Source organism: Saccopteryx bilineata, chromosome 3 (assembly GCF_036850765.1).
Source record: "Saccopteryx bilineata isolate mSacBil1 chromosome 3, mSacBil1_pri_phased_curated, whole genome shotgun sequence".
Taxonomy (NCBI): domain Eukaryota; kingdom Metazoa; phylum Chordata; class Mammalia; order Chiroptera; family Emballonuridae; genus Saccopteryx; species Saccopteryx bilineata.
In genome coordinates this window covers 316940686-316968550 of record NC_089492.1, presented here as the reverse complement: position 1 = coordinate 316968550, position 27865 = coordinate 316940686, and the positions used below count along the sequence as shown (strand labels likewise).

The window sequence follows — 27865 nt, the reverse complement described above, 5'->3', positions numbered from 1 at the left end:
TATGGGGACATGACTGGTAAACCAACACCCCTTCTCCCTTTCAAGTGCGCAGCTACACAGGTGTGTTAAACAGCTTTAATCGCGGTCATTGTGGCTTCTCAGCACAGTAAGAAATATTGCACATGATCAACATGTTTTGTTCTGGGGATGGGGACAAGGGTAAGGGGAAATCACCTTCTTAGAAAGTACAACCCAAGTTGGGAGGGCAGGGGGGTGGGGAGAGAACCATCCCCATGCCTGTGGCAAAGTGCAGGAGTCCCCATCCCCAAACTAACCTGAGTCCAGCCCCTCTGGGGAAAAAAGGGGTACATGAACTCCCCCTACTCCACAGGCACCTCCCTGTGGCCCAAAGCCCTCACTCCTCTGTTTGCAGCCCTCACATGAGCCATTTTGCATAAAGTACAAGTGAAAAGATCTGAAGGTAACACACTCCAGGTTATGATGTACAGGGCTCAGTGGAGGGAGATCCCTGCTTCCCCTCAGCCACCCGCCACAATCATCGGGAGGAAGCTGGGGGGCCAGGGATACACAGAGGAGCAGGTCTCATTCCGCCCCAAACTGGAAAGGACAAAATGGGTGTATTGGGGAGGAGGTAACCATTCTTCCCCCTCATTCCTGCCACCTACATATTGTCCATGTCCTGAGGGGGATACGGTGTATCCCTAAGGTCTTCCAGGGGCCCCTCACCTGCCTGTGGCAGCTGTGGAGGAACCAGGGGGTGGGGAGGAAGGCTGGGGGGGGCCATCCCAGGCAGGTTGTCCAGGCCCCGGCTCTGGGGGTGGAGGCAGTGGTGGGGCAGCCTGGGCCATACCCGAGTCCGAGCCAGGTGAGGTGGGGTCAGGGCCCCCAGCAGGGCTGGGAGTGGGAACAGATGCAGCAGTGGTGCCAGTGGGGTGTGGTCCGGGGAGGGGGGCCTCGGTGCCAGGGGGCTGCTCCGTGGGAGTGGCTGCCTGCATGATCTTCTGGCGCACCTCACGGATTTTCAACTGCAGACAGACCTTGGAGGGGAAGATGTCTGCGTAGCGGGCCTGGAAGGCTGCAGTAGCCTGGGCTGGGGACAGAAGGATGGTGGGTGCGGAGGGAAGGAGGGAAGGATGAGACAAGCAGGTAGGTTTCCTCCAAGTGCCCCCAAAGACTCCCAAGACATGCTCACCTGATGGGAAGAAGCCATGATCCTGGAAAAGCTGCATGACCAGGGCCCGGCGCTGGTCCAGGGTGCGCCGCAGTGACGAATATGGCACTTTCTCATATTCCAGCTCCCCGAGCACATCCTCGGCTTCTGTACCTGGGAGCAAGGCAGGGAGCGTGACCAAGGCTGCTACAGAAATCTGGCCACCTTACCCCCACACCACTCTCCTGAGTGTCCACCCAGCCCTCACTGAATTCTACTTCACACAGCATTCATAGAAAGAATCTGCCCAAGGTCACATGACAGTTTAGGGGCCTAGAACCCACCCTTGACCTTCTGTCCTTTCTATGACACCCACCCCACCTCTCCCATCTCTAACTGTTCCTGAGACCCCACTCACCCCTCTTGCAGGCCCTGGGTCCCCTACAGCTCCACCCGCCAAGGCGCCAGCACCTGTGCGGTCAAAGGTGAAGATGTCCCCCTCGCACTTGGCACTCTTCGGGGTATTGGGCTCTGAGCTACAACTGGAGCGTCTCCTCATCTTGCGCTTGGGCGAGGTGGGGTCCTCAGGGGCCGAGTCCAGGTCTGGTCAAAAGGAGCAAGCTCAGGGGAGGCACCCCAGTCTGTCTCCCACCTACCTCAGGGGTCTCCCTTGCCTACCAGTGGAGTTCTTCCTTTTCTTGCGGTAGGAGCCCAGGATGGCCCGGGGCGAGGTGGCCAGAGACTGCAAGGTGGGAGAAGGCAGTACCTCCTCAGGCCGAAACTCTGGCAGCTCAGCAAAGCGTTCTTCGAAGTCTACCTCTGAAAGGACCCTGCTGGAGAGCAGGCAGGGTCACCTTCCCTGTCCCACCTGCAGCCACCCACTCTCCCACCAACCCCACCGGCTCCACCACAGCACCCCAGCCCATGCTCACTTGTCCACAGAATCAAAGGTCTTCTTCAGGGGCGGGGGCCGCACTTTCACCTTCTTGCCAGAACCAGCCGTCTCCTTGCGCTCAGGCGTGTCCCCAGCTGCCCTGCTACTACTGCCTTCGCTGCTGCCACTGCTGCTACCAGGGGCCGGAGCTGGGGCTGGGGCTGGGGCTGGGGCCGGGCTGGGAGGGGTAGGAGCTTCCCCACGACTTTCCAGGCCCAGCCCAGGAACACGCCAGTCCGAAGATGAGCTGGGGAATTTGTTGGCCTGGGGTGGGGATGGCAGGGAGATGAAGGACAGTGGGTTCAGACTTGCTGGGGCAAAACCCAGAAAAACAAAGAAACATGCTGATTACCCAAGACAGAGTCTTGGAGAAGGCTATCATACAGTTAAGCAGGAGGAACAAAGGCATGGCTCAGACACACAGCTAGGGAAGAGGAGCACGACAAGAAGGCAGACAATGGGCCATGGGACAGAGTACAGTAGCAACAGGAACCCCCAGGTCTGCTGGGCACTCACCACAGTCTCAGGGACCTTGGTGCTGGTCCGCTCCTCAGCAGGTGGGGGTGGTGGAGGGCTACTCCGGGCAGTTGGAGCCCAGGTCTCTGAGGAAGGTGGAGGGGCTGGTGTTGTGGGCTGCCCCTCAAGCTCGGACTCAGGGGCAGCAGGCTCACGAGCTGAGCCAGGCTCCAAGGGCTGACGGGGTGAAGGACCAGGCCGTCCAGGGACACCTGCCTCAAAGGAGCCCACAGGAATGCTGGCAATGGCTGCTTTCACTTTCTGGGGAGTCTTCGGGGTGGGCCTCTGGACTTTGGGGGCCACTAAGCTATATGTCAAGGAGCCTGCTGGTGGGGAGAAGAGCGTAAGCTGAGCTGGGCCTGAATGGAGCCCTTCCCTGGGTCCCCCAACCCACCCAACCCTAGGTTGGCCCAATACCCACCTGTGGCACTAGGGAAAGGGCTGGTAGGGGCTGGGGTGGTGGTGGCAGTGGGGGTGGGAGGGGCTGTTGGGCCCTTGGGCAGGATCGTAGCAGTAGGGGGTGTGGTGCTGGTGGCCACAGTGTAGACTAGGCCTGCGGGGGCCTGGGATGGCTGAGCCAGTGGTGCTGACGACGTGGGTACAGGGCTGCCAGGGTAAAATGCTGTGATGACAGGAGCACCGGGAGCTGCACAAGTGGGAGGCAGCTGGGGGCTGGGCACTGGTGACACACCCACCTGGCCAGGAGCCAGCAGTGGGGCCTGGCCTATAAAGGAAAACAGAAAAGGAGAGGCAGGGGCCTGAGTTAGGGCCTGGACGGCCTCAGCTCCACCCTGGATTCCCCGCATTAGTCAGGTGGCTCCTCACCTGAAAGCAGGGGTTGCACAAAGGCAGGACCACTGGGCCCAAGTGAGGTGAAGCCTAGGGCTACTGAACTCGTGGGCCCATACGAGGTGACTGTTCCAGCCTGGCTGGATGCCGAACTGGTGCCCAGAGGCAGTGCGTGCCCTCCCGCTGACTGCACATAGGTGATTCTGCCATGGGAGAGGAAAGGGGAAGTAAGTGAAAAAGGGAAAAGAGTAAAGCGAACTGGTCCCATCCAGCCCCTCCCCTGAGCTGGGCTCCAGGCGAGAACTCAACTGCCATTACCTGGTGGAGGAGGGCAGCAGGACCTTCTGAGGCTGTGACGTGGGACCAGGGATCGTGACTGGGCTGAGGGGCGGCACCAGGCCGCTGGGTGTGCTCACAGGCACCGGAGTCAGCTGGATGATCTGTGGGCAAGAGCACCCACAGGCTGCAGTGAGCGGAGGACCCAGAGTGGAGCAGGAGAGAACCAAGACCTAGGAGGGTGGGTCTCAGCCAAGACAGAGAACACAAAACTTGGAATTGGAACAAAGGAAAAAAAGACAGTGAAAGGTGTGTGTGTGTGTGTGGGGGGGGGGGGGTTAAAATAATAAATGAAAAAGGTAAAAACCAATAAAAAATTTTAAAAGTAACAAATTTTAAAAAATATTTATCAATATCCCATTAAATTTAGTTTCTAAATCAAAAGACATATATTCCAAAGGGAAAGAAAAAAATAGGACACACAAAAAGGACCAAGTTGCAGACACTGAAGCCACAGAGATATTGAGATGGCACAACAGTCCCAGAGAGAGCGGAGTTGGAAAAGAAAGACCCAAAGAAAAGCAGACAAAAAACCCAGGACATGGAGACCAACACCCAGCAGGAGAGAAATGAAGGACATGCAGGGCCGCAGCTAGGATGTCCTTACCTTGCTGGGTGGCTGGGCACCATTCTGCACAGGTACTGAGAAGGGTGGGCTCACCAGAGGCAGTGGCTGGCCAGCCCCTCCACCCCGCACTGACATGCTAGGGTTGGCCAAGGGCACTAGAACTTTCCCAGGTAACAACTGGGCTGAACCACCCGGGGAAGGGGTCTGCACAGGAGAAACTGACTGGGCTGCAAGAGGCAAGAGAAGAGATTAAAAGGAGTTGAACAGGCCTGTGGCCCCTCTACTTGTGTTGTCTAGCCCGGGCCTCACCTTTGGGGGGTGGGGCAGAGGGTACAGACTGCAGGATGGGGATGCCAGGAGTGGGTGCAGTGGCAGCCAGGACTTTGCCGTTGGTGGAGGTGCCCGGCGGAAGGGTGAAACGGATGCTGGTGGTGGGTGCAGGGCCGCTGGGAGCCGCTGCCTTGGTCCCAGGGGTTGGTGCTGGGGCGTGCGCCACCTGAAGCTGCTGGGGCAGCGTGGGCAGGATATACTGCACCTGGGTGATGCCCCCAGCCTTGCTCAGGGCACCTGGCTGCAGAATACCCAGGGGCACTGGCCCATTGGGGCCATTCCCAGCACCTGCTCCTGAACCTGTGGTGGCCCCACTGCCAGGGGCCCCCTGGGCAATAAACTGGACAGCAGGGGGCGCAGGGGCCCCATAGCCTGGGGTACCTACCAGGAGGTTGGTGACAGTGGCAGGTGCCTTCCCCACAGCACCCAGTAGGGGCCCAGCCACCAGATGTGGGGCTGGTGAGGTGGCTGCTGCTGACTTCTTGTCTGAATACACTAAACTGACACCCAACTGAGAACCCCCAGGTGCCCGGGACCCAGTGACCATTTCAGTTCTGGCACCTGCTGTGTCATTTGGAGATGCTTCCACCCGGCTGGAGGTGGGGAAGGGCTTGGAGGCGATGGGCACAGGAGTGCTGCTGACAGGCCGCACCACATTGGTGACCATGGTGGCAGCTGGGCGGGACAAGGGGGCTGTTGGAGCCCCATAGGCCAGGGATGGGGCTGGCGCTGAGGGCATGCGGGCTCCACTACCCTCCCGTTCCTCCTTGTTTGGAGGCAAAACCAGTGCCTGCAGGACACTTCCTCCCCCTCCAGGAGGTGCTGCAATAACTGAGGGGCCAGGTGGCTCCAAGCCCCCCACACTTTCAGGCCTCTTGCGCCGGAAGGTGGTAGGATCCGTTGGGAGGAAGCGGGTGGCCTTGGTAGGTGTCGCTGGACCCCCAGTCCCAGGGGGTGGGGGCCGCAGTGGGCCTGCTGTGCTGCCCTGACCTGACTCCTGGGCCTTGAAGGTCCCTGAGCCCAAAGAAGAGGTGACTGCTGAGGCTGAGGAGAATGCAGGCGAGGAGGAGGATGGAGTGGGCCCGTAGCCTTTGCTGAAGGCTGCAGGTGGATCTGGGGGTCCTGGGGGCTCAGGGTCCAGCGACGGACGGCAATGGGCAAAAGAGGACCGGATCACAGGCGAGAACACCTTCCGGCCATAGCTCTGGGTGAAAAAAGAGACACAACCGTGTCAAGGAGCCTGGATACGCATACTCTGGTTCGTCTGTCCTGCTGGGCAGCCAGGCCACCTGAAGTCCTCAATTAATTCAGGCTGTGACACAATTCCTTATGGGGCAAATAGCTTCCCTTTCCAGGCCCTGGGTCAACATATACAGAAGATATCCCCACTCCTGGAGTGGGACCAGGGAACACCGGGTCCTAAGCCCTTACCTTGCTGCTTTCTGGGTCTTCCCCAGAGCTATCTCCACTCTCGCTGTCAGTTACCCGCTCCTTGCATTTGAGGTCAATGTCAGTGGTGCTGAAGCCATCGTCAGCTGAGAAGCAGAGGGAAGTGTTGGCAAAAGGATCAAGTACAGGACCAGAAAGACAGTCTGGAACCTGGACTCTGGCTCCAGCTGTGGCCTAAGCCAGCAGTGAGTACTGTCCAAGAAGACCACTCCTCAGCCTGAAGTGTGCCCACCTACCAAGCATGCAGGTAATAGCACCTAACACTGTGCCCAATGGCCTAGTCATGCCTGGGTCTTCCTGGTTGCCTGTCTTACCAGGGGTTTCCCAGGGTAGGACTGAGCTTGCTCAGTGGGACCTGAACTGAATTTGAACATGCCTGTGACCATAAACAAATGTGGAAAGAAAGGGAAAAGGGGGCCTGAGGACCTGGATCCAATCTCTGGCCCACCATCCAAACTTGAGCCTGCTGACCCCTGGACAGGATTCTGGGTCCCTGCAACTGCTCACCAATGACATCATCATCCCCTTCTTCCTCACAGATGACCATGCGTTCCTCATCACTGGTCATGTCCTCACTGGCCGCACGCTGGGAACGGGAGGCTCGGGTAGGCAGCAGCGGAGGCCTCCCACTGGCCGCGAGGGCACCTCCCTCTCCGGGGGCTGCAAAGGGGCCTGGAGCCCCATATTGTGTGGAAGGTTTTGGGCCAGAGTAAGACGCAGGGCCAGACACCATCTGCAGTGCAGGTGCAGGGAGAGTTCAGCCAGGTCTATCCCCTTGCACGGCCCTCCCTGCCCATCTCCCCCACTCCCATCGCCTGCACCCCAGACCTGAGTCAGTTCTTGTAGTGCCTGACTGTCTACTTCACCATCCAGGCTGTGGACCCCACTGTGGGAGAATGCTCGGGGTCGGGCTGAACCAGGTCCCCCAACTGTGTGCAAACATTCTGCCCCACAGGAGCTGCTCCCTGGAGCCTTGGAGTCCGAGCTCAAGAGTGTCTGGGCTGTGACAGACAGAAGCTCAGAGGACACTGTAGAGTGGAAGAGGAGGAAGTGCTGCAGCATCAGGAGGCCTCTTACACCTGAACTGGCCTAGCCACCCACAGTATTTCTGGATATTAGGGGAAAAAAAGGCCAGAATTCCTGGGCTACCGAGCAGAAGAGATGCCACCCACCAGCCCAGCATTTCCCTCCCATTGGTTTCTGCCCTCTGGGGCTGCAAGGAGCCAGCCCATTGTTCCCCAGGAGGCAGCCCTTCTGAGAGCAAGAAGCCTGGAGACAGGTTCCTGGCGTTGGCTAGCCTATTCCCACACTGCATCCCTGCCCTCAGAGTTGTGGGCCCAGACCCATAGGATTGCTCTAGAAAAGCACTTCAGCACAGGGCCAGGCACACCTGACACCTGTTGTGAGTTGAAACATCAATAAGGTGTGTCCAACCGCCCTGGCCGGTTGGCTCAGTGGTAGAGTGTCGGCCTGGCGTGCAGGAATCCCAGGTTTGATTCCCGGCCAGTGCACACAGGAGAAGCGCCCATCTGCTTCTTCACCCCTCCCCTCTCTTTCCTCTCTGTCTCTCTCTTCCCCTCCCGCAGCCAAGGCTCCACTGGAGCAAAGTTGGCCCGGGAGCTGAGGATGGCTCCATGGCCTCTGCGTCAGGTGCTAAAATGGCGCTGGTTGCGACAGAGCATCACCCCTGGTGGGCATGCCGGGTGGAACCCGATCGGGCGGGAGTCCGTCTGACTGCCTCCCTGTTTCCAGCTTCAGAAAAATACAAAAAAAAAAAAAAAAGGTGCATCCAACCATGGTCTTGGAAGCCAACCAAGCTAGGCTTTAATTTCTGGTTCTGCCAGTTATTGTTTTCTGTGACTTCAACAAGTGTTGCTGCCTCTCTGAGCCTCAATTTACTCATCTCTTAAATGGGGTATGATTTTTTTTTTTTTAACAGAGAGAGGGATAGACAGGGACAGACAGACAGGAACGGAGAAATGAGAAGCATCAATCATTAGTTTTTCGTTGCACATTGCGACACCTTAGTTGTTCACTGATTGCTTTCTCTTATGTGCCTTGACCACGGACCTTCAACAGACCGAGTGACCCCTTGCTGGAGCCAGCGACCTTGGGTCCAAGCTGGTGAGCTTTTGCTCAAACCAGATGAGCCCGTGCTCAAGCTGGCGACCTCGGGGTCTCGAACCTGGGTTCTCAGCATCCCAGTCCAATGCTCTATCCACTGTGCCACCACCTGGTCAGGCAAATGGGGTGTGATTTTGACTCCTAGAGATTATGGTGCCTAATATGTAGTAGATGCTCAGAGTAAATTGTATCTCTCTGGACCTTCCTAGATTGTTCTTATGAGACAAGTGCCAGTTCCTCTGTAGGTAAACGTCCTCTAATAAAACTGAGAAGACAGAGAGGAGTTTCTGGGGCAGGGAGTGAGCAAGCAAGGGTACCAGAGGTTCTCAGGAAGAGAAGTAGCAAGGCAGGACAGCCAAGGAGCTGACTAACCTCCAGGGGCAGCGGCAGTGCCTGTCTCTGACATGCTCCGCTCCCGTGTCTCCTTGTGCCCTCCTGCCAGCCCCAGGCTCGTGGGCTTGGCCTCGGAACTGGACTTCTTCCGGTCTTTGTTGCACCACTTCCAGTCTGGGTGGGCCTTAAAGTGGGCTTCTTTCACCTGGCAGGAGAGGTCAGGACCCTTCACTCACCCAACCACAAGAAGCCAGGGAAAAGCCAAGAGGAGGAGGCATTACCTGGAAGGCCAGGTCATGGTACTTCTGCTTCTCCTTGGGCCCCAGGGCATACCACCACTCGCCCAGGATCTTGCTGACAGTCCTGTTGTCCTGGTTGGGGTGACGCTGATGGACCAGGGCCCGGTGCCGCTTGCTGAAGATCATGAAGGCATTCATAGGCCGCCGGATGTGGTCCTTCTCCCGCTGCAGCAGACACAAGCCCAAGTGGAATAGTTAGAACAAAGGAGACAGGCTTGGACGGCCACAGGATAAGGTGAAGACAGGTGGGGATGGGGCACCTTGTTGGGGCTGCGTCCATCCTTCTCCGAAGATGAGTCTCGCTCCTTGGGGAGGGCACTGAGGGATTGGGTCCGGCGTTTTCCAGGTGGCAGAGGCAACTGGATCTCAGGAGACATGATGGAAAGGAAGCTGTGGTGGGAGCAGCAAGAACAATGAGGGCAGATCCCTAGCCATCCCATGTCCCAGTCCCAAGCTTCAAGGCACTCACGCATCATCATGGTCACTCTCTGTCTCGCTGTCCAGCCGGGGTTCTCCTGGAGGGCCAGGGGCCTCCTCCTCAGTGGTGGGAAGGGGACCCTTTCCAGGTTCTACCACCCCCAAAGTATGAGGGGGTCCAGGCACTGGGCTCTCGGGGCACGTGGCTCCAGGGAGCCGCCCAGGATCAGCATTCCCTGTCCCGCCTGGAGGCTGCTCATGGGCAACAGCTGCCGACTCAGCAGGTTCTGGAGACAGAGAGGCAGATCAGAGGGCTCTTGGGCCACCTCACTGTCCCCATGCCTTCCCATAGCACCCCACCCCTCACCTTTGCTCTGGTTGGAGGCCACTGGGTGGCTGGCAGGTTGCTGGGCCTCACTTGGCTGCACGGAGGGGTCTGGTTGGCTGGGGGCCAGGAAGGGGACTAAGGAGTGCCAGGGGAACACGGCAACAGAGCGAGGTTCCACGTTCGTCCACACTGTGGGAAGGAGCCAGCTGAGCTGTGCAGCAGGAGAGCCTGGCCCTGACCCTAAATCCAAGCCTTGTCCCACCCTGGACAACAAGGTAGCTCCACCTCTCCTTTACATCCTCTTCTCCTGGCCCTGAACCTCTTGACATCATGTATGCAACATCACCCAGAAACCACTCCTGCCTGAAAGGTTTCTAGGTTTATAAAAACGAATACAAAAGCAGGGAAGAGAAAGAGTCCTTATGCCTCACTCACTCCCTAATCTACACCAGCATACCAGCCCTGCCATCAGGGACCAGGCCAGAGAAATGACTGGCTCCTGTCACAAACCAGGCCATGTTCACCTGCCACCCTACACTCAAGGGCCCAAAGCCTCAGAAGGCCTGGAAACCCTCCCCTAGCACCCCTCTTACCATCTGACATAGCTTCACACTCCCTTTCTTTCCTGAAGCAGATGGCCCTGTCTCCCCTCCCCTCCTCCATTACCCACAGGGTGTGTGGGGTCTTGAGTCTGTCTCTCTGCCTCCCTCTTCTTACTACAGGCCTCCAAAGAACCACACCTGCCCTTCCTTGGCTGGGCACAGGTGGCTACATCTCTCCTTACACCCAAAGAGAATCTACTGCCTGTAAATAGGCCTCCCAGCTTCCCTCCCTCTAAAACCCCAAGCTCATTTTTAGGGCATGGCCCAGCCCCCAAGCCCAGAAAGAGAGGAGGGTGTGGTAAACTCCACGGAAGAAAAGGCACAGACAATAGAGCAGATGAGAAAACTGTTACAAGTCTCTACTCAAGGAAGGCAGGAGTGCCAGGTGTTTCCTTGAGGATATACACAGGAAGACACTTCCCTTACCAGCGGCTGGTCCCAGAGGTACCACCGTCAGCCCCAGGAGCTGGGTGACTGGCCAGACTCCTGGGGCAGGCGGAGACTAGGAGTGGGTTTCCCTCTCCCTGTCGGCTCTCTGGGGGAAGTGGAACCAGCAGCGGAGGCCCCTACTAGGGGAAGACGATGTAGAAAGGAGGGGAACGCCCTAACCCTGGTCTCCATCATTCCAGGTTTCCTCCAGACCCAGACCACTCTGACCCCCATGACATCAGAAACCTGGTCCAAGGAAGCCCCTGCCTCGACACCTGTCTCTATGAAGGGCTGACAAAAGAAAAAATAGACATCAAGGAAACCAGAGAAAAACAAGGAAGCCAGCACTGGAAACAACTCAAGACACTATGAGGACCCTATCCCCTAACCCTAAGGACACAAAAACCTTCTTGGCCCTCCAGTCCCATAACAGCCCAAGGGACCTGAACCATTTCTCTCTTCACAAAGATCTTTCTCACCAGGGCCTCTGCATCTGCTGGGTGGAGAAGAAGGGGCCCAGCAGACAATAGGGGAACAGTCCTTTGGTCCTGCCTCTCCTGAACTCCTCCCAAGTGCACTACTCTCCAGGGTCTTTGGGTCTCTCCCTCTCCACAAAGCTCACCATAAACACTTCCACCCTGAACTGTTTTGAATAAACAGTGCCTCACACAATTCCCAAAACCCGTCCTACACGACTCAATCACAACCCCTTGCCTCTGTCTAGTCCACACCTAGGGCCAGGTCTCAGGTTGCTCCGATTCTAATCCATCCATGCTCCCAAACCAGTTAGTTACTCTGCACCCCTCACGAACCTGTCTTACCCCATCACCTATCCTAAACCATCACGGTTGCCCAGCGACTCCCCACTTCCATAACTCGGCTACAGTCCCACCTGCAGTCATTACCTCTTGACCTGCTTAAGCACTACAACCAAGGTCTGTAACTTTCCCGTCACTCCTGTAGTCTTGCCTCCACCACTCTCCTGCTATATCCCCATCATCGCTGCTCCGCACTTACACCCCGACACCCTGACCCCTACAATCCCAGGGCCCAGCACTACTGACCAAACATTCCGAGGCCACGAGAGGCCGCGCCGGACGCGGGCACCAGTGGCCTGTGGGCTGAGTACATGGTCCGGCGAGGGGGGGGCCCAGCCGGGGCTCGCGCCTCCACAGCGGCCGCCGCCGCTCCGCCCGCCGCCTCCTCGGCCGCCGCCGCCGCTCGGGCCCGGGGGCAGAGGAAGGCCGCCGCCGCATGCCCCCCCCCACGGCCGGCCGACCCCCTCCGGCCGCCCCACGCGGGGGTCTATGCCGGGCGCGCCTGTGCAGAACGCCGCCTGCCTCCCGCCGCCCGGGGGGCGAGGGAGGTCAGAACGCTCCGACCCCGCCCCGCCCCCCGGCGCGCGCGGGGGCCGTCACGGGCCGCGCGGCTCGGGGGCCATCGGCACCGCCCCCTCCCTCCTCCCGCACCGAACCCGGCGGGCGGGGCGCGGGTGCGCGTGCGCGGCCCCCTCCCTTCCCTGCTCCCTGCCTCGCTCGCTCCCTCCCTCCCTCCTTCGCAGCCCTGGCGGGTAACGGCTCTGGCCCCGCGCGCCCCAGTTGCCGGCGCCGCCGCCCCGCCTTTCTGGAGCCCCGGCCCACGGCTCAGCACTGGCTCGACCTCCGGCCTCGAGCGGACAAACGGACCAGCGTGCGTGCGCCCGTGCGCTCGCAGCGAGCCCCGCGCCGAACCACCACCACCTCCCTACCCCGCCACTACTACGCGATCCCCTCCCCCGCCGTGCCTCCCCCCGCCCTTTCCCCGCTTCCCCCGCGGCCTTCCGCGCAAGCCCGGCCCCCCGTGCGTGAGCCCATTGGCTGCCGCCGCCGCGCGCGGGTCAGGCCCCGCCGCGCCCGCCCCCATTGGCCGCCCTGGGGGAACGTCAGTCATATGCAAATTAGGTGAGGGCGGGGCGGGCCCCGGTTGGCCCCAAGCAACCCGGGGGCGGAACCGAGGGAGGCAAGACGAGCGCACTGCAGTAAAGGCACCGAGCCAGGGGGGCGGTTCTGGGCGTCGCGCTGCGGAGGCCCCGGGATTGTGTGTGGTAGTGTGTGTATGTCCAGTCCGCGCTCGGAACACGCTTACGCGCGCTCGGCCCACCTTCGCGCGCGTGGCTCAGCAGGTCAGACGAACTGCGCGTAGGGTTGGGGGAACCACCCAGAGCCATAATCGACTCTCACACCAGCACACACATACACACACACACACCCCTCATAGACAGACTTTCCTGCCACACCCATTATTTCTTACACACTCCACGGTCACATGGTAATCTCGGCCTTAGACTCACTGTCACACGAAGTCACAAATCTCGAATACCTGCTCACATATATGCACTACTTCACCGCAGTCCATCAGTCCTCACCCATCATCACAGACACTAATCCTCACCCATCTTCACATGACCAATTTCATACGTTTTGTCATACATGTTTCACCAATGCATATGAGCATCACACAGTCACTATGAATCATCATACAAACACACAACAAATAGGCAGAATGATCTTGCATGCCTCATCACAACCACTGCTTGTCCATCACACATACCCCACATCCTTCCCACACAACCACACATGCTGTTCTATCTTCACACACTCACATGGCCTTTGAGGTGCTCTCATCTCTAACACAGGCTAACTCTCGCAGACACCATCACAGTGACCCCACATAATATATAAACTTACTTTGTTGAGCACTCAGTACCTTGCCCTATGGCCATTCACAGACATTCAGCTACCCTGCCTGACAGCAGCCACCAGGGACCCTCTACTTCACAGAACACCACTGTGTGCTGGCCAGACCACTCCAGGCTGGCAGCCAACCCTTCCAAGAAAAGGACCAGGAGGAAGAAAGGAAACTAACACTGAGGCTGCTATGTGCTGGGAGCTTATATGTATTATCTTGCTCAGTGAATCCTCATATCCACTAGAGAGGTACACTTTATTATGCCCATTGTTCAAATGAGTAAATTAGGCTCAGAAATTGAATGAGTTGTGCCAGATCATGCAGCCAAACTTAACAGCCCAGTGCACCAACTCAAGTGCTCTTCTCACTACTGAAAATTTAACCTTAGGGTGGACACAAGCACAGACTCCCAAACAGAGGTTCAGGAATATGGTTAGACTATGATACAAAGAGACTGATTAACTATAGAAAGGTCAGAGGCTACACACAGAGACACAGGCAAGAGTCTGGGGCCTTGGATCACCGAAAGGGGATACTGGGGCCACACCCAGTATATGTAGAGGCCTGGGGTCACACCTGAGCTGGTAAAAGTTGCACAGGCTCAGATCCACCAAGACTAGGCTTCTTCACAGGTAAGATGAGAGACAGCAGACAAACCCGTTACTCAGCCTGCCCCATCCACTGACAGAGCTGAAGGCATGGAGAGGGGGCAAAAACCAGGTAATCAGAGCCCAGAGGGAAAGGGAATGTCTATAGCCCTCTGACCTCCAGAGACTGCAGGGCCAGACACTTGGCTGTAATCCTGGAGGGGCCACCAGAGGGACTATTAAGTGACTGCCCCCTCCTTTGTATGCAGCCCCAGACTCAGACCCTCCATTACCTCACTGCCCCAGGGACTGCAATGTGAGGCAGAAACCAAGGCTGAAATCAATGTGGCCACTATCTCCCCACCACTGCCCCCTCCTCTCCCTACCGGTGAGTCACCTATTGGCAAGTTAACCCCTTCCCCACAGCAGTGGAGCCCAGGGACAGAGCTCAAAGGAACCTTGCCCCCAGCTCCCCTACTTTTTGTTGGGTGAGAAAAAGGGCTAGGCCTGGCACAGCAGGGAAAGCAGGCCCCACACATCTGGAAGAGCTGCACATCTGGTAGAAGACAGTGCCCACATAGGAGGGATGGGAAGAGGCCCCTTACAGGATATATGGTACAGCCAAGTGGAGGACCAGCTTGGCAAGGGAGGGGCCGGAATTCAGGCAGGAAGGGCCCCCCTGTCCTGGGCACTGGGCCAGCCCTATACTTAGCTTCCATTGTTCAGAGTGGAAGAACCCTGGGTGGGGGTGATTAGGAGTGGAGAAGAGGGAGCAGGTTCTATACCCGCACAGCTCCATCTCTCCAGCCATCCTCAACCCTAACTGGGGCCTCCCTAGTTGGAAAACGCTGAGGAAGTTCCCCAAACCAGGGCCCCAGCCCCATCTGAGAGGGAGTGGAATGCCATCCTTCACTTAAGGGAGGTATTAGGGCAGAACTATGGTGCAGCCACCTCCTTTACCACCCTGTAACCAACTCCACAAAAGGTTTGGCCCTCAACAGCCCCAAAGCACCACCCCACCCCACCCCAGCCTGGGGACAGAAAGAGGAAAGAAAGATACCAATTGCCACCCATGGCGACACAGGCTGAGGCCTGCCTAGATGCCTGGGGCATAAAGCCAGGGATGCTGACAGACTGAAGGACAGAAGACATGCTCTGAACTCACGGGCCCTATTTATTGAGCCTGAGAGGCACCCCGCCCGGCTGCCCGCGGCTCCTCATCCTACGCGGGTCCCCGCCTCGGCTCACCAACCCGGTGTCCCTAGATCCCCTCACTCGCTCCCCACATACATACACACCCACCGACCCACCCACCCACTCTGGGAGGCATCGGACCGCCAGGGTTGCCTGGGGAACGAGCCCAGGATTGGGCTGGCCAAGCTCAGGAGGGATGGGGTCCTAAAAATAGCGTTGGGGTGAGTCAGTGTGAGTGGGGCTGGGTTAGGCAGGGGGACCAAGAGGGAAAGAGAGGCAGGAGAGAGGTGTGGGGGAGGGTCTCCAAGGATTGGAAGATGGGCGGGATAACTGAGGGCTGAATGTGGGTTTGGGGGTGGGAAGGGACGGGGGTGGGGGGGGGGGGACGGGGGTAGTATGCAGGCGCCGGGACTGGGAGGGCCGATTGGCGCGGGATGAGGGAGGCACCACCGCCCCGCGGTGGAGGGGGCGACGCCCTGCGTTCTCCTCCCCTCCCCGCGCTCACGAGATTTTCCACTCGCCGCCTGGCCCTGAGCCAGCCCCCGGCGGGCCCCACAAAGCTGCTTTGTGCTGGGAGGGCGGGCGGGCGCCCAGCCGGCCTAACACCCACGCGGGCCGCGGCGAGGTACGGGCCAGCTGGCACCCGAGCTGTCTGGGGGGGGGCACCCACAACAGTCCAGGGGCGCGGCCCCTCAGGGGTTAAGGGAGAACCGGTCTCCGCCAATCGGTGTCGGCAGGCGCGAAGGCGGCCAATAGAAAGGACGAAAGCCCTACAGGAGCCTTCCCACTGGGGCGCGGGAACCTGTGCCCCTTGGAATCGGCGGGGGCTCAACGCGGGCCTTAAGGGGTGCACATCTGGATTTACAGGGCACCGGGTGCAACATTTCCCGGCAGCTTCGCAAGAAACAGGCCCAGAGGGGGGTAGGACCTTGCAGTCAGAAGGTGGCACACTTGGAATTTGAACCCAGATCTGCCTGGCTTCATAATCTGCTTTTCCGCCGAAATAGGGAGACGGGGGTTCGCTGGCCCAAGCTCCCGTGGGGAGCGGGAATCGGGGACCCGGTGCGGGCGACGGGCTAGTGTCCAGCCTCCTGCGGTGCAGTCGCTGCCGCCGGTGGTAATGGGAGCCAGACACTGTCGCCGCCGCTAATGCACCTCCCTCCCGGCCACTAATGGAGCCATTAATGCTCGGGCGCCGAGGACTCCGGGCCGTCTCCGCCCTCCGCTGCGCATGCGCGCGCTGACCGCCCCACGCACGGTACCGCCGCCCGCCACCGCCAGGAGGCAGTCAGACCCCTCACAGCTCAGGGTCCCGAGGTACACCAAATCGCCAAGAATCATTACTGCTACCTCACAAACGCCTCTCCCTATCAGTCATTCTCTTCTTCCCTGCCTACGCCTCCTTCCTCTCCAAAGCAGTCTCCCGCGATCTTTGACATCTAAGTGCAATCTTTTCCCTCCGCTGCTCTGAACTCTTTCTTGGCTCTTCAGGGGCTGCCATTCACCCTGGCCTGGCTAGACCTGCCCTCCGTGGCACCCTTCCGCTAACCCTAGGCTCTAAAGTCAACTTCAGCCTCAACTAGTCACTCAGGGTTCATGCACTTTAACCCTCCTGGCCTTTGCTCCCATGGCCGCCTGGGCTTGAATGGCCCTTCCCTTTCACTACTCTGAAATCCACTCATTTCCTCCCACTTCAGCTCAAATGTCCCCTCCAGTGAGAAGTCTTCCTGAATCTCCTTCATCAATCATCTCGCATTGCGCCAGGGTTGTCTATCCTCTGACTTCCCCCTGACTCCACCTCCCTCTGTCATCCTTGCCTGTACTTACAGCCACATCTACCTCCTCCACCCGCTTACCCCAAGGACTGCTCAGCCTGAACCTGGTGGAAGGATGAGGAACTTCTGGTGGTCGAGAAGGGGTTTACTATTTGAGACAAAATAAAAATTCTGTTGCGCTGAATCTAGATCTGGATTTGGGGAGTCAGGAGACCCTCAGCTTCTCTTTGGGCATTTCCCCCACCTGCCTAAGCATAGTTTGTGGGCACAGCTTGGTCTCTGAGATCCTACCTGTTGGGGTGGACTATATGTGGGGCTCAGTTAAATGGAGCTGGCACCAAATGTGTCTACCAAAAGGTGGTGGTGGAGAGGGCATATAGGGTGATCTGGATCATGTCCTCTAGCAGGTGGGTGGGCACAGGAGTTGCTTTCCTACTGCTCTCCCACAGCCGGATTTCCTAACTTGGCCTGCACAACCCCCACCTTCCTGTCTTGGGAACAGGTGCTTGGATGTAGATAGGTCTGCAGATGGCTCTTGACACCTCTCAGCAGGGATCAGGGGCAGTTGTAAGCAATTAATTTGTCCCAGGCCTGGGTAACCTCCCAACACCCCCCGCCCCAAGAAGAAAGTTGGGGATCTGGTGCTTAGCAACTGTCCACTGACTTCAAGGAACAAAGCACCTGATGTGTACTGGGGAGAGGTGGGGGGCTAGAACGGAGGCAGAAAATCTGTCTAAAATGGGAGGAGAGGGGCCAGGGGAAAGGCTAAGGCTACTGCAGAGACACAGGATCCCAAGACGGGGCCAAATCATAAAGGGTGGCATGAAAGTTTGGACAAGAACTGATATCTACAGAGAAACAAACCAAGAAAGGTACAGAAAGCCAGACTTAGACACATACAGAGAGAAAAGTCCAGAGAGAGACTCACACAGACCCAGAAATGGAAACCTAGTAGAGACAAACATAGGAATTCAAGGGAGAGACAGGCAGACAGGCCCAGAAGGGGTACTGCCTACCAATATAGGGAAGCCAGGCTGAACCTGGGAGCTGGGAGGCTGTGCCAATAACTAGGCTGAGACATCTGGCCTCCTGGGCCAAGGCTGTAGGCCCTGGGGTCGCTTCCTCTCCTGGGGAGCAGGAAGGAAAAGTCACAGGGAGGTGGCAATGGCAGCTGGAAGTCCTGGCTAGGCACAGAATGTGGAGAATGCCTCCCGCCTGTCCCGGCATGTCCCCCAGCGGAAGCAAATGCCTGGCAAGGGGCAGGAGCAGGCAGGCTGGCCAGGCCACCCCCTCACACCTGCTGCACGGAGTGAGGGTCAGGTTCTGGCATGGGCAGGCAGAAAGGGCCAGGGCTATGCCTTCACTATGCCACCGGGTATCGTCTGCCCTATCTGGGCCTCCAACAGAGAAGGCCTCAAGGTACCACCTCTCAAGGGTGTAGAGAGGCCTCTGGTAAAACAAGAGCCTGCTGGCCTGACCAGGTGGTGGCACAGTGGATAGTGTCAGACTGGGATGCAGAGGACCCAAGTTCAAGACCCCAAGGTCGCCAGATTGAGCGCAAGTTCATCTGGTTTGAGCAAAAGCTCACCAGCTTAGACCCAAGCTCGCTGGCTCGAGCAAGGGGTTACTCGGTCTGCTGAAGGCCCATGGTCAAGGCACATATGAGAAAGCAATCAGTGAACAACTAAGGTCTCGCAATGAAAAACCGATTGATGCTTCTCATCTCTCTCCGTTCCTGTCTGTCTGTCCCTGTCTATCCCTCTCTCTGACTCTCTCTCTGTCCCTGAAAAAAACCAAACAAACAAGAGCCTACTGGCTGGGAATGTGAGGGCAACCTGGATATCTCAGCATGGGTGTTGTCAGAGAGGTGTGGCTCAGAACCGCCAGGACAAGCACTGGACAAGTTCTGACGACCAGATGGCCTCCAGCAAGGGGCCTTTCCCTTCACTGAACCCTGAACCTCAGATTTTCCCAACAATGGGGCTGGTTAATTCGTACTTCACAGGATTGGGTGAATTTGATGAGATGGCTCCACACCTGAGGCTGGTCACATGGTAAATGCTCAATAGAGTAGTTATGATAGCTTTGCCTGGGTAGCTCCATTGGTTGGAGCATCAATCCCCACACACCTCGGATGCAGGTTCAATTCCCAATCAGGGCATGTGCAGGAGTCGAGCAATGAATGGATGGATGAGTAGGGCCACAAGTTGATGTTCCTCTCTCTAGAATCTAGATAATCAATTTTTTTTAGTTTTATGATTTTTTTCTTTTTTTTAGCGAAAGACAGACAGGAAGGGAGAGAGATGAGAAGTATTAACTTGTAGTTGTGGCATTTTAGTTGTTCACTGATTACTTCTCCCATCAAAGTACTAACCAGGCCCAACCATGCTTAGCTTATGAGATAAGATCAAGTGCATTCAGGGTGGTATGGCCGTAGACTTGATTATTTTTTCATCATTATTACTGAGAGCACTTAAGAGCCTGGGTTGTAGAGACAGACAACCAGGGTTTAAATCCTGCCTCTTATCATGGGTGGGTGACTTTGGGCAAGTTTTGGGCTGCAGTTTCCTTCTGTCTAACGAAAATAATAAGCATCCTGACCTCCTGGAAGGTTATGAGGATTCAGTGAGTAAATAGTCAGCACTTACCAAGCTGTGAGCCAGGCATATGCGTGAATACTAGTGCTCAATAAGTTATTATTACTGAAACTTCTGGTAATAAGAGTCCTGTGATCTGGAGATCAGGAAACTTGGTTCAAGGCCCAGACATGCTCCTCCCTAGCAGGGTGAACTCAGTCAGGACTTTTGTTCTGTCAGGGCTTTAGTTTTCCTCATATGGAAAATGGTGGCAGGAACCCCTGCTGGGCCTGACCTGCTAGGCCTCGGGTCACCTACATTAGTGCCATCCCTTCTCACAAGGTAGCAGTGAGAGCTATGTGAGATGATGCTATAAGGGTAATGTCTGGGCTGTAAGCATGTGGGAGGTCAGGGGGTTTACAGTCCTGCTTCAGTTTCTTCATCTGCCCGGACAGAAATCCCTGCTATGCCCACTTCTGTGGAATTTTGCTCATATCAACTACAATAACAAATGTAAAAACTGTTGGAAGTGGGGCAAAGAACACAGCTCACAACCTCAGTATACGGGCATGGGGGGTAAGCAGAGCCGCTGCCCCTCTGCCTGGCTCTGGGCTGGAGCTCGATGAGGGCAGAACCTGAGCTCCTTCCTCTGTCTCCCGGCCTCATGGTCAGATCAGCTCAAAACCTTTCATGGCCCTCTAGTGCCCTCCAAATCAATTTCACAAGTCTCAAAAGGACCCTTTATTATCTAACCCTTGCTCACCAATACTGTCACACATCTGAACACTCACTCACCATGTACATGGAGTCTCTGCAGATTCAACTTCCTTCAAATACTTGCTTCTACTACAAGGCCTTTGCAGAAACTCTTCCCTTTGCCTCTTCCAGTAGGTTCTCCTGCTGGCCTTGGCAGGCTCACTTCTCCAGACCCTTCAGATCTCACTTTAGAAGCCCTTTGCCCCTTCTCCAAGAAGTCCTCCTTGACTTCTCACCATATCCTGGGTTTCCCCCATCCCTGCCCTGACCACTCTGGACAGTCACTGTCTGGGCACAGTCTGTCTACACCAGGGATAGTGAGCTCTCTGAGGGCAGGACTGTATCCTCAGCACCAGCCAGCACAGAGCCAGGCACAAAGGGGGTCCTCAATCAACAGAAGATTCATAAGTAAATAAGAAAAAGATGCTATGGAAGAAGCTAGTGATGGGTCTGTCCCCTCCCCAAGAGTTGGTGTTGCTCTGACAAGCCTCAACTTGGCCTTGGCCCTTGTCTCTTCAGCACCATCTCAGAAACGCTCCTCTCCCCACCCCTGGCCTTAGCCTTCCAGCCACACTGGCTTTCCTCAGCTGTGTTCCTTCTGGCCTCAGAGCCTGCCTTCCCAATGGCCTCCTAGGAAGCTCTTCTAAAGAATGGTTACTGGTTCCAACTCATCCCTCAGCTCTTGGCATACACACCCTGTCCCGAGGGCAGCCAAACTAGCTTCACACCTGGATTCAAACCAGGGCACAATGCCCAGCACACCACCAGCTCCCCTCCGGGCACTGACAGCACCAGTGATGTTTACTGAGCACCATGGTGAAGATGAGGGCTCCAGTCTTGATCTTGCTAACTCCCAGCAGAAGGACCTACTGGAGCCTCAGTCTTCCCATCTGTAACCAGCACTGAGGCCCAATGATCATGAGCCAGCTACCTGGATTTGAAGGCTGGCTCCAGGATTTACTAGCCACGTGACCCTAGACAAGTTACTAACCTGACCTTAGTTTCCTCTACAGGAGCATAATCATAGCACCCACCTGTTAGGGTGGTTGTGAAGACTAAAGGAGCTAATATTTCAGAAGGACTTAGAGCAGGGCCCATATGTTGTTGAGTGCTACATCACGGGGTGGGTGTGAGGGTTTGGTGTGATAACCTATGCACAGTGCTTATCATGGTGACACCCCTGTCAGCTCTCCAGACATGGGAGCTGTTATCATGATTATCTGTTACCTAAACAGCTCCATTCAGGAGTGGTTCCATGACTGATGGTTCCCTCAAGAGTACATTCATAATACAAGGCCTCTGGAAACACTGCATTGAGCTTCCCAGGTCTAGTACTTTCCCTGACAAGTGAATTCCCACTGGAACATCTGTGCAGAGAGGCCAGCCTCCCCCTGAATCAAAGACGGGAGTTTAAAAGTGGCCCAGTTCAAAACAAGCCCTTACCCAACCCATCCACTGTACCTCTTACCTGTCCCAGGCCGGCCCATGATGACTTCCTTCTTGGGGGCAGGATGACTGGTGTAGCTGCTGGGCACCAGGACGGGCAACAGGGCAGCGGGTGAGGGATGGAAGGCCACCGGCTGGAAGGGCGAGGAAGCCAGCCCAAAGGTGGGCATCGGCTGGGCCACAGCAGTTGGCGCAGCTGGAGGCACAGTTATGGGTACAGGGGCTGGCAGAGGTGGGGGCAGGCCAGGCTTCCCACTGGCCACTCCGGGGGGCACTGGGGTTTCTCGGCAGCCTCGCCCAGGTCCTGCAGCCCGAGCCTCCCCAACAGTGCCCACCTCCCCAGGGAATTTAGAAGGTAGTGGCACATCAGGATTGCGGACGATAACAGGTGAGTCCCGCTGCACAGCAGGTACCCTGCGCACAGAGGGTCCAGGATCTGAGGTCAGGCCAGCAGGCGGGGGCAATAGCAGCAATGGTGAGGGCTGGCGGGAGCGGGAAAAGGGCACAGCAGGTGACACCGCCCGGAAGCCTGCTGATGTGGATGATGTAGGTGTGTGAGACACTGAGTCCACACTAGAGTCCAGGCTGTCACTCTTAGGAAAGTCTGGAGCAGCTCCTCCACCCCCTGCACCAGGGGCTCCCAATGCCCCTGAGTGGGACAGCAGCTCTGCCTTCCGCCGCCCAGGGCTGATGGGCACGGTGAAGGTCAGGTTGGTCTGGAAGGTGGGTAGGATGCCCGAAGAATGGCGCTCTCGGGGGGCAGGCGGTGGTGGGTGGGGGCCCAGTTCTGGTGGTGTCAGCACACCTGCCTTAGGGGTGCTGGCACTCAAGTGGCGACTGCGAACAGCAGAGCGTTGGATGACCGGTGACGCATTGATGGGGCTGAAGTTTGCGGGACGGAAGCCAAAGAGGGGTGAGGGTGAGGGCGAGGGTGCTGGCGAGAAGGGCGACTGTGTAGAGACTGGGGAGAAGGAGGGTGTGCCAGAGCGGGAGCTGCCCAAGGAAACCAGCATCACTGCCGCCTCACACTCATCAAACTCAAAGCGTGACAAGTCAGCAGGGGCTACCAGGCGTGGGCGAGAGTCTCCACGGGCAGCCACACTGCTGGCCTCACTGTCCCTCGAGGTCTCATCACCCCAGTCAAACTCGGTACTGCCCTCACGAGCTGCCACACCGGCAGGCCGCCCAGCCCCACCTGGGCCACTGTCAGCCAGTCCTTCCATCTCCTTGGTTCGCATAGACAAGTGGCGGGAACAGTAGCCCCGCCGCTGAGACTCCTTCATGCAGCCGTCTCGCGAGCACAGCCGCCGCCATTGCTTGCCATTGAATTTTTTACGGATTCCATTAGGCGTGCAGACCACGTCACCCTTCTTGTACTTCTGCTGGGCGGCGGTTAGTGGTGTACGGGCACGGGCAGCTGGAGTGGCCCCCTTCTCTAAAGAGGCCACACTGCTACTGCGGCTGCCGCCCTGGCTTCCCTCCTGGCAGGGTGAGGGCTGCTCACCAGGGCGGCCTGGGCCTGCAAAAGCTGGGGACTTGGGCGGTGGTGACAAGAGTTGGGGTGGGGGCAGTGGGAGCAGGGCGGGGGTGCTCATGGCTGGCAGGTGCTTCTCCTCGCCCTCCTCACAAGCCCCCAGGTTGCCACCAAAGCTGATCTTGGAGACCTCAGCATCCTCAGGCTGCTTGGGGTCCAGGGAAGCAGGGCAGGGTGGCAGGGTGGCACCTGGCTTGGCTTGCTCCTCCTCGGGGCCTGTGGGGGGCTTCCTCGACAGGGCCTCAGGTTCCCAAGGGGGCCTAAGCAGGCGCAAGCTAGAGCGGGCCACCCATACAGCCTCCTCTGGCTCACGATGTGAAGGCTGCAGTGACTGTGAGAGGGCAGCTGCTGGCCCCAGCTGGGAGCCAAGGCCAGGGCTGAGGCGGACCTTGTAGGCAGCTGGCTTGGTAGCCACCTCCACCACCACGCCTTCACGGTAGATAGCCACACCAGGCTCCACACAGGTACAGACAGCCGTGCCCACCACCAGCGCACCTGGTGGTGGCGTGGCGTCCAAAACCACATCCACACCGCCGCCGGGTACCCCCTCATAGAAAGTCAGGGCCCGGTCCCCAGGAAACTGCACACCTAAGTCCTGGCTTCGGCGCACCTGGCGCACCACAGCTGGCAAGAAGAGTCCATCTCCACGCCGAGCAAGTACTCGCTGGGACCGTAGCTGCCGCAGGTCATAGCTGCCACTAGTGCCACCCGGGGGCCAGGGACATGGCCCACAACCTTCGGCAGGCTCATCCTCCATGTCAGCTGAATGTTCACTGGCTGTGTCGGTGGAGGAGGAGCGGGCGGAGGTGGGTGGCCGTGGAGGAACACCCGGGGCACTGGCTTCCTCAGGGGTCCCTGCCTGCTCTTCAGGGGCCCCAGATGCCCCGCCATAGCCACTGCCAACCCCGTGCTCCTCCACGTACTTCTTCTTGGGTGCTCGTGACTTAAATGTAGCTGTTTTTCGGCTGAGTGGGGGCTCCCAACGGCCTGCCTCATCCTCTGCCTTGGGGTCCTCAGCTGGGCCTGGGGTTGATTCATCAGGGCGAAGTTCCAGGGGGGGCCCTTCAGTCCCTGAGGCCTGCAGGGCCTCCTCCTCTTCCTCACCCTCCTCAGCCTCTTCTGGGCCCTGCTGCTGCTGTACCTCATCATCCTCTTCCTCTAGCTTGTCACCCTCCCCAGCCCCTCGCCGCCTTAGGGCCTTGGCCCTGGTGGCTGGTGGGGACTTGCCTCCGCTGCCAGGACCTGGGAGGCCAGTGCATGCCTTCTTCATTGGCTTCATCTTTTGTCCACCTGCAGGGTGGAGGGGCAGAAAGGGGTCATTAGGAGCAACTCAAGAATCCCTAAGACCCGGCATCCCCCAAGAGTTCCTACTTGCTGAGGCCCGCACCTCAATTACATGATACCCAAGGCCTCCTTCCTGGCTGTCCCCAACTCATAATGGGCCCCTGGCCAGCACCCAGACAAAAATTGCACCCCTGTTCCCTGAGCTATTCACTCTGGCTCCTCAGGGACACTCACATACATCTACTCCCTTGGTGCAGAGGACAAAGCAGGTACATGCACACACTCTGCCCCAAGGGGACCCAAGAGGCAGTAATGAGTCACACCTATGGAGCACTTACTTTCTGCCATGCCTTGGCTAAACTTGCCTTTATTAAAAACCTATTTCATTCTCACACCAGTCCCCAGATGCAAAGGCTTTTTTAACAGCCCTATTTCACACTTGAGGAAATTGAGGCACAGAGAAACCAAGCACCTTGTCCAAACTCTAGCCATGAAACACGGAGCTAGGGTCTGAACCCAGGCAATCTGGCTCCAAAGTCTGTCCTGCTAACCATCTCAGTGTGCCATCTGTCACATGATCCAGAAGGCACACTTCCTTGCACTGTCACCATCCAGAGAGCATACACACTGACACACACACATTCACAGGCAGAGTCACAGAAAGGGAGGTGACTGGGCTGTGATGTGAGCCTTTCTCCACCTCCCCCTACCCCACTCTCTGAGCAGTCTGGCATGGCCAGACATTGTGGGAAGGAGTGGGCAGCTGAGAGTCCTGAGGAATGGCTGCCCACTCTGCTTGGCACCCCAGACCTGCCAAGTAGAGCCATTTCCCCAGATCAGATCGTGGCAGGGAGCAGGCAGGGGCACATCTGGGGCAAGAGCTCATACCCAGCACTGCCACCAGGCTGCTCATGAGCACACACACATGCACAAACACACACACAGGCACTCACGTCATCACAGTGGGACACAGAGCTACACCCCAGGGTTTTGCTGTCCCACTGGATGTGAGCTGCCCCTCCCCCCACAGCACCCAGCGTGATCCCCACAAAGCCAGCCCTCCTCTTCTGGCCTGCCTGCATCCCCACTCAGGCTGGGCTGGCTAGGCTAGCTCTGGCAAGGTGGCTGAGCCAGCTGGGCCCCCGTTGCCCCCAAATGTGCCCCATGACTCTAGGTGGGGGTAAGTGGGAAAAGGTCAAAGAAAGCAGGACAAGCCCAGCAGGCCAATTTCACCCACTTCCTGAACAGTCATTACTGCCCGCCCCTTTCAAGCTGCCCTGAGAAAAGAAAAGGGAAAAAACTTGCTCTGAAGTGACTAAGAAAACCTGAGAGCCTGAAGGGGGCCTCTGGGGAGGAGGGGGGGATTTGAAGGAGCCCAGGACCATAAACCAAACATAATCAGAGGCACGTTTGACTCAAGTCTTCAGGGACCCCTAACTTCACGCTCTCCTACCTGAGGCCTGATGCTCCTGTGGACCCTGTTGTCCCAGGCTGCCTATCCTTGGGCCAATCCTGCAGTCCTCAGAGGCTGGCCAGGATTCCTCATACTGAGAAAGGCACCAAAGTGACCAAGAGCTGGGCACCCCCCCCCCCCGCTAGGCCACCAACCTGGGGACTGAAATCCAGCCCCAGTCCTGCCCAAACACAAACCTCTGTGATACCCTACTAAGGCGTTGCCTGGCACCCCTGGACCCTACAGCCTGGCCCAGTCTCTCCGCCCCAGAAGCCAAGCCTCTTTCTTTTCCCTGGGGCCTACTCTCTTCCTGTCCACCCCTTTCTGGATAACTCCCACCCAAGGCACTGTGGCCCCTCACCCCCCTCAGAATGTAAACAGTAACTCCTGAAGCCCAGGCCAGCCCAGGCCTTGGCTCTTCAGAGTCTCATGCCCTCTGTTCCCATCAGCCCTTCTGGCAGCAGCTTCTCTGCCACTCTCCCTACCATCCTGTCACTACCTCTATCTCTACCTCTCCCCTCAAAGTCCCTAGGCTCCCTTCTTAGTCACCCCCCCTTGCCATCCTCTTCTATCTCTAGCATCTCTTCCTCCCAGTTACTCTGTCAGCCATCTCCGGACCTGCCACCTTCTCTTCCCATCACCTTTCCTTGTAACCCCTCCAACTCCGTTCCCTCCCTCTCTCTGTCACCCTGATCTAGTCCTGTCACCCCTCCGTTCCTGTTACCCATTCTCTGCCCACCACCCTCTCCCCGTCACCCCTTTTTGGTCCCGCCTCCTACCCACCACTTTCTCCACTCTGTCCCACCTTCCCACACCCCACCCACCCTTTTTCCCCTGTACCCCTTCCCCGTCCCTGCCACCTGTCCCCTCTCGGCCCCCAGCACCCCAAATCACCCTGTCCGTGTCAGCCCTGGCCCCGCCCCTCACCTCGGGCTCAGCGGGGTTTCGGGGCGGGGGGCCGTGGCCCCAGTTCTGTCCGGTCCGGTCCCTCCCCGCCCCCCCTTCGGCTCTCCCTCTCGATTCTCCCTTTTTTTTTTACTCCAACACACAAAATGGTGAATGGACCTCCAACAGCTGGAGCAGCCAGCCAATCACCGGCCACAACCCCGCTGACCGGCGCCGTTCTAGACCAATAGATACTTGCAGCCTGGCCAGCTCCGCCTCTCGAAGACGAATGACGCTGCCCACGACCAATCGCGCCCACACGACAGCGCTAGAGGGCGGGGCCAAAACCCAATACCGGCCTCCCCTGGAACCGACACCAACCTGAGCCTACGACTGCTTGATATGCCTAGGGTACTGCCCCACAAAACGTGATGGACACCAGCACTAACCAACAAAAGGACGTCTTAGTGCCAATTGACGAATACAGTACCCAGTCGTCTTACACTGTAAGCCGGAACCCAGCCTCTGTGAGGAACAGTAGCCAATGAAATGCAAGAAGGAGGGGCTAAGGAACGGCCTCTCAAATAAGCAAGCTTAGAAGGTGTGGCCTGATTATTTGTTGACCGACTAGTCGCAATTCCTGTTGGGAATAGTAGTTTTCTTACGCCTTCGGCCCATAGTCAATAGTACAAGGCAGACTACAATTCCCATGTGACAGAGTGCCTGAAGCCCCAAAGAACCGGGGGGAAGAGGAAAAGTCGGAAAGGGCAGTTTGTCGTGAGTCTCACGGGACACCAGGAGTATTTTAGACCCAAGGCCCCGACTCACCCGGATTCCTGGCTCTGGCGTCGCCCGTGGCTTCTCTCAGCGGGGGCAGCAGAGGCACGAGGGGGAGGTGCGAGGAACAGCCAACCGTCACCCGCAAGCCCCGTGGCCAATCAGCAGTAGCCGGGGCGGTGCAATGACCTCACCGAGTTCTACTCTCTTGCCCCTCCCCCACCTGGTAGTTGCTGTTGGTAGTCGCGAGTAGGGAAGTTTGGAATCGGGGGACGGGAGGAGAAAGAGTGATGTCACCTTTGCACG

General features: G+C 57.7%; 1 protein-coding gene across 5 annotated transcripts; it reads right to left on the bottom strand.

The window, feature by feature from the left end:
- Positions 1–61: 61 nt before the first annotated feature.
- CIC (capicua transcriptional repressor) lies at positions 62–26947 on the bottom strand. 5 transcript variants are annotated; one of them, XM_066271956.1, is made up of 21 exons: positions 26825–26947; positions 21649–24450; positions 9574–9723; positions 9259–9493; positions 9050–9179; positions 8772–8954; positions 8530–8695; positions 6862–7061; positions 6541–6766; positions 6016–6119; positions 4564–5788; positions 4294–4481; positions 3669–3790; positions 3387–3553; positions 2983–3285; positions 2562–2887; positions 2044–2309; positions 1790–1944; positions 1583–1714; positions 1154–1285; positions 62–1051 (listed from the first exon to the last, which is right to left on the bottom strand). In XM_066271956.1, exons 2-21 carry the CDS (start codon positions 24437–24439, stop codon positions 684–686), a joined length of 7569 nt encoding a protein of 2522 aa, XP_066128053.1. In that variant the 5' UTR covers positions 24440–24450; positions 26825–26947; the 3' UTR covers positions 62–683. The 5 variants fall into 5 exon arrangements, with proteins under 5 accessions (XP_066128053.1, XP_066128056.1, XP_066128054.1 ...); XM_066271959.1 differs by having other exon boundaries at positions 1790–1941; XM_066271957.1 differs by having other exon boundaries at positions 2562–2884.
- Positions 26948–27865: the final 918 nt, after the last annotated feature.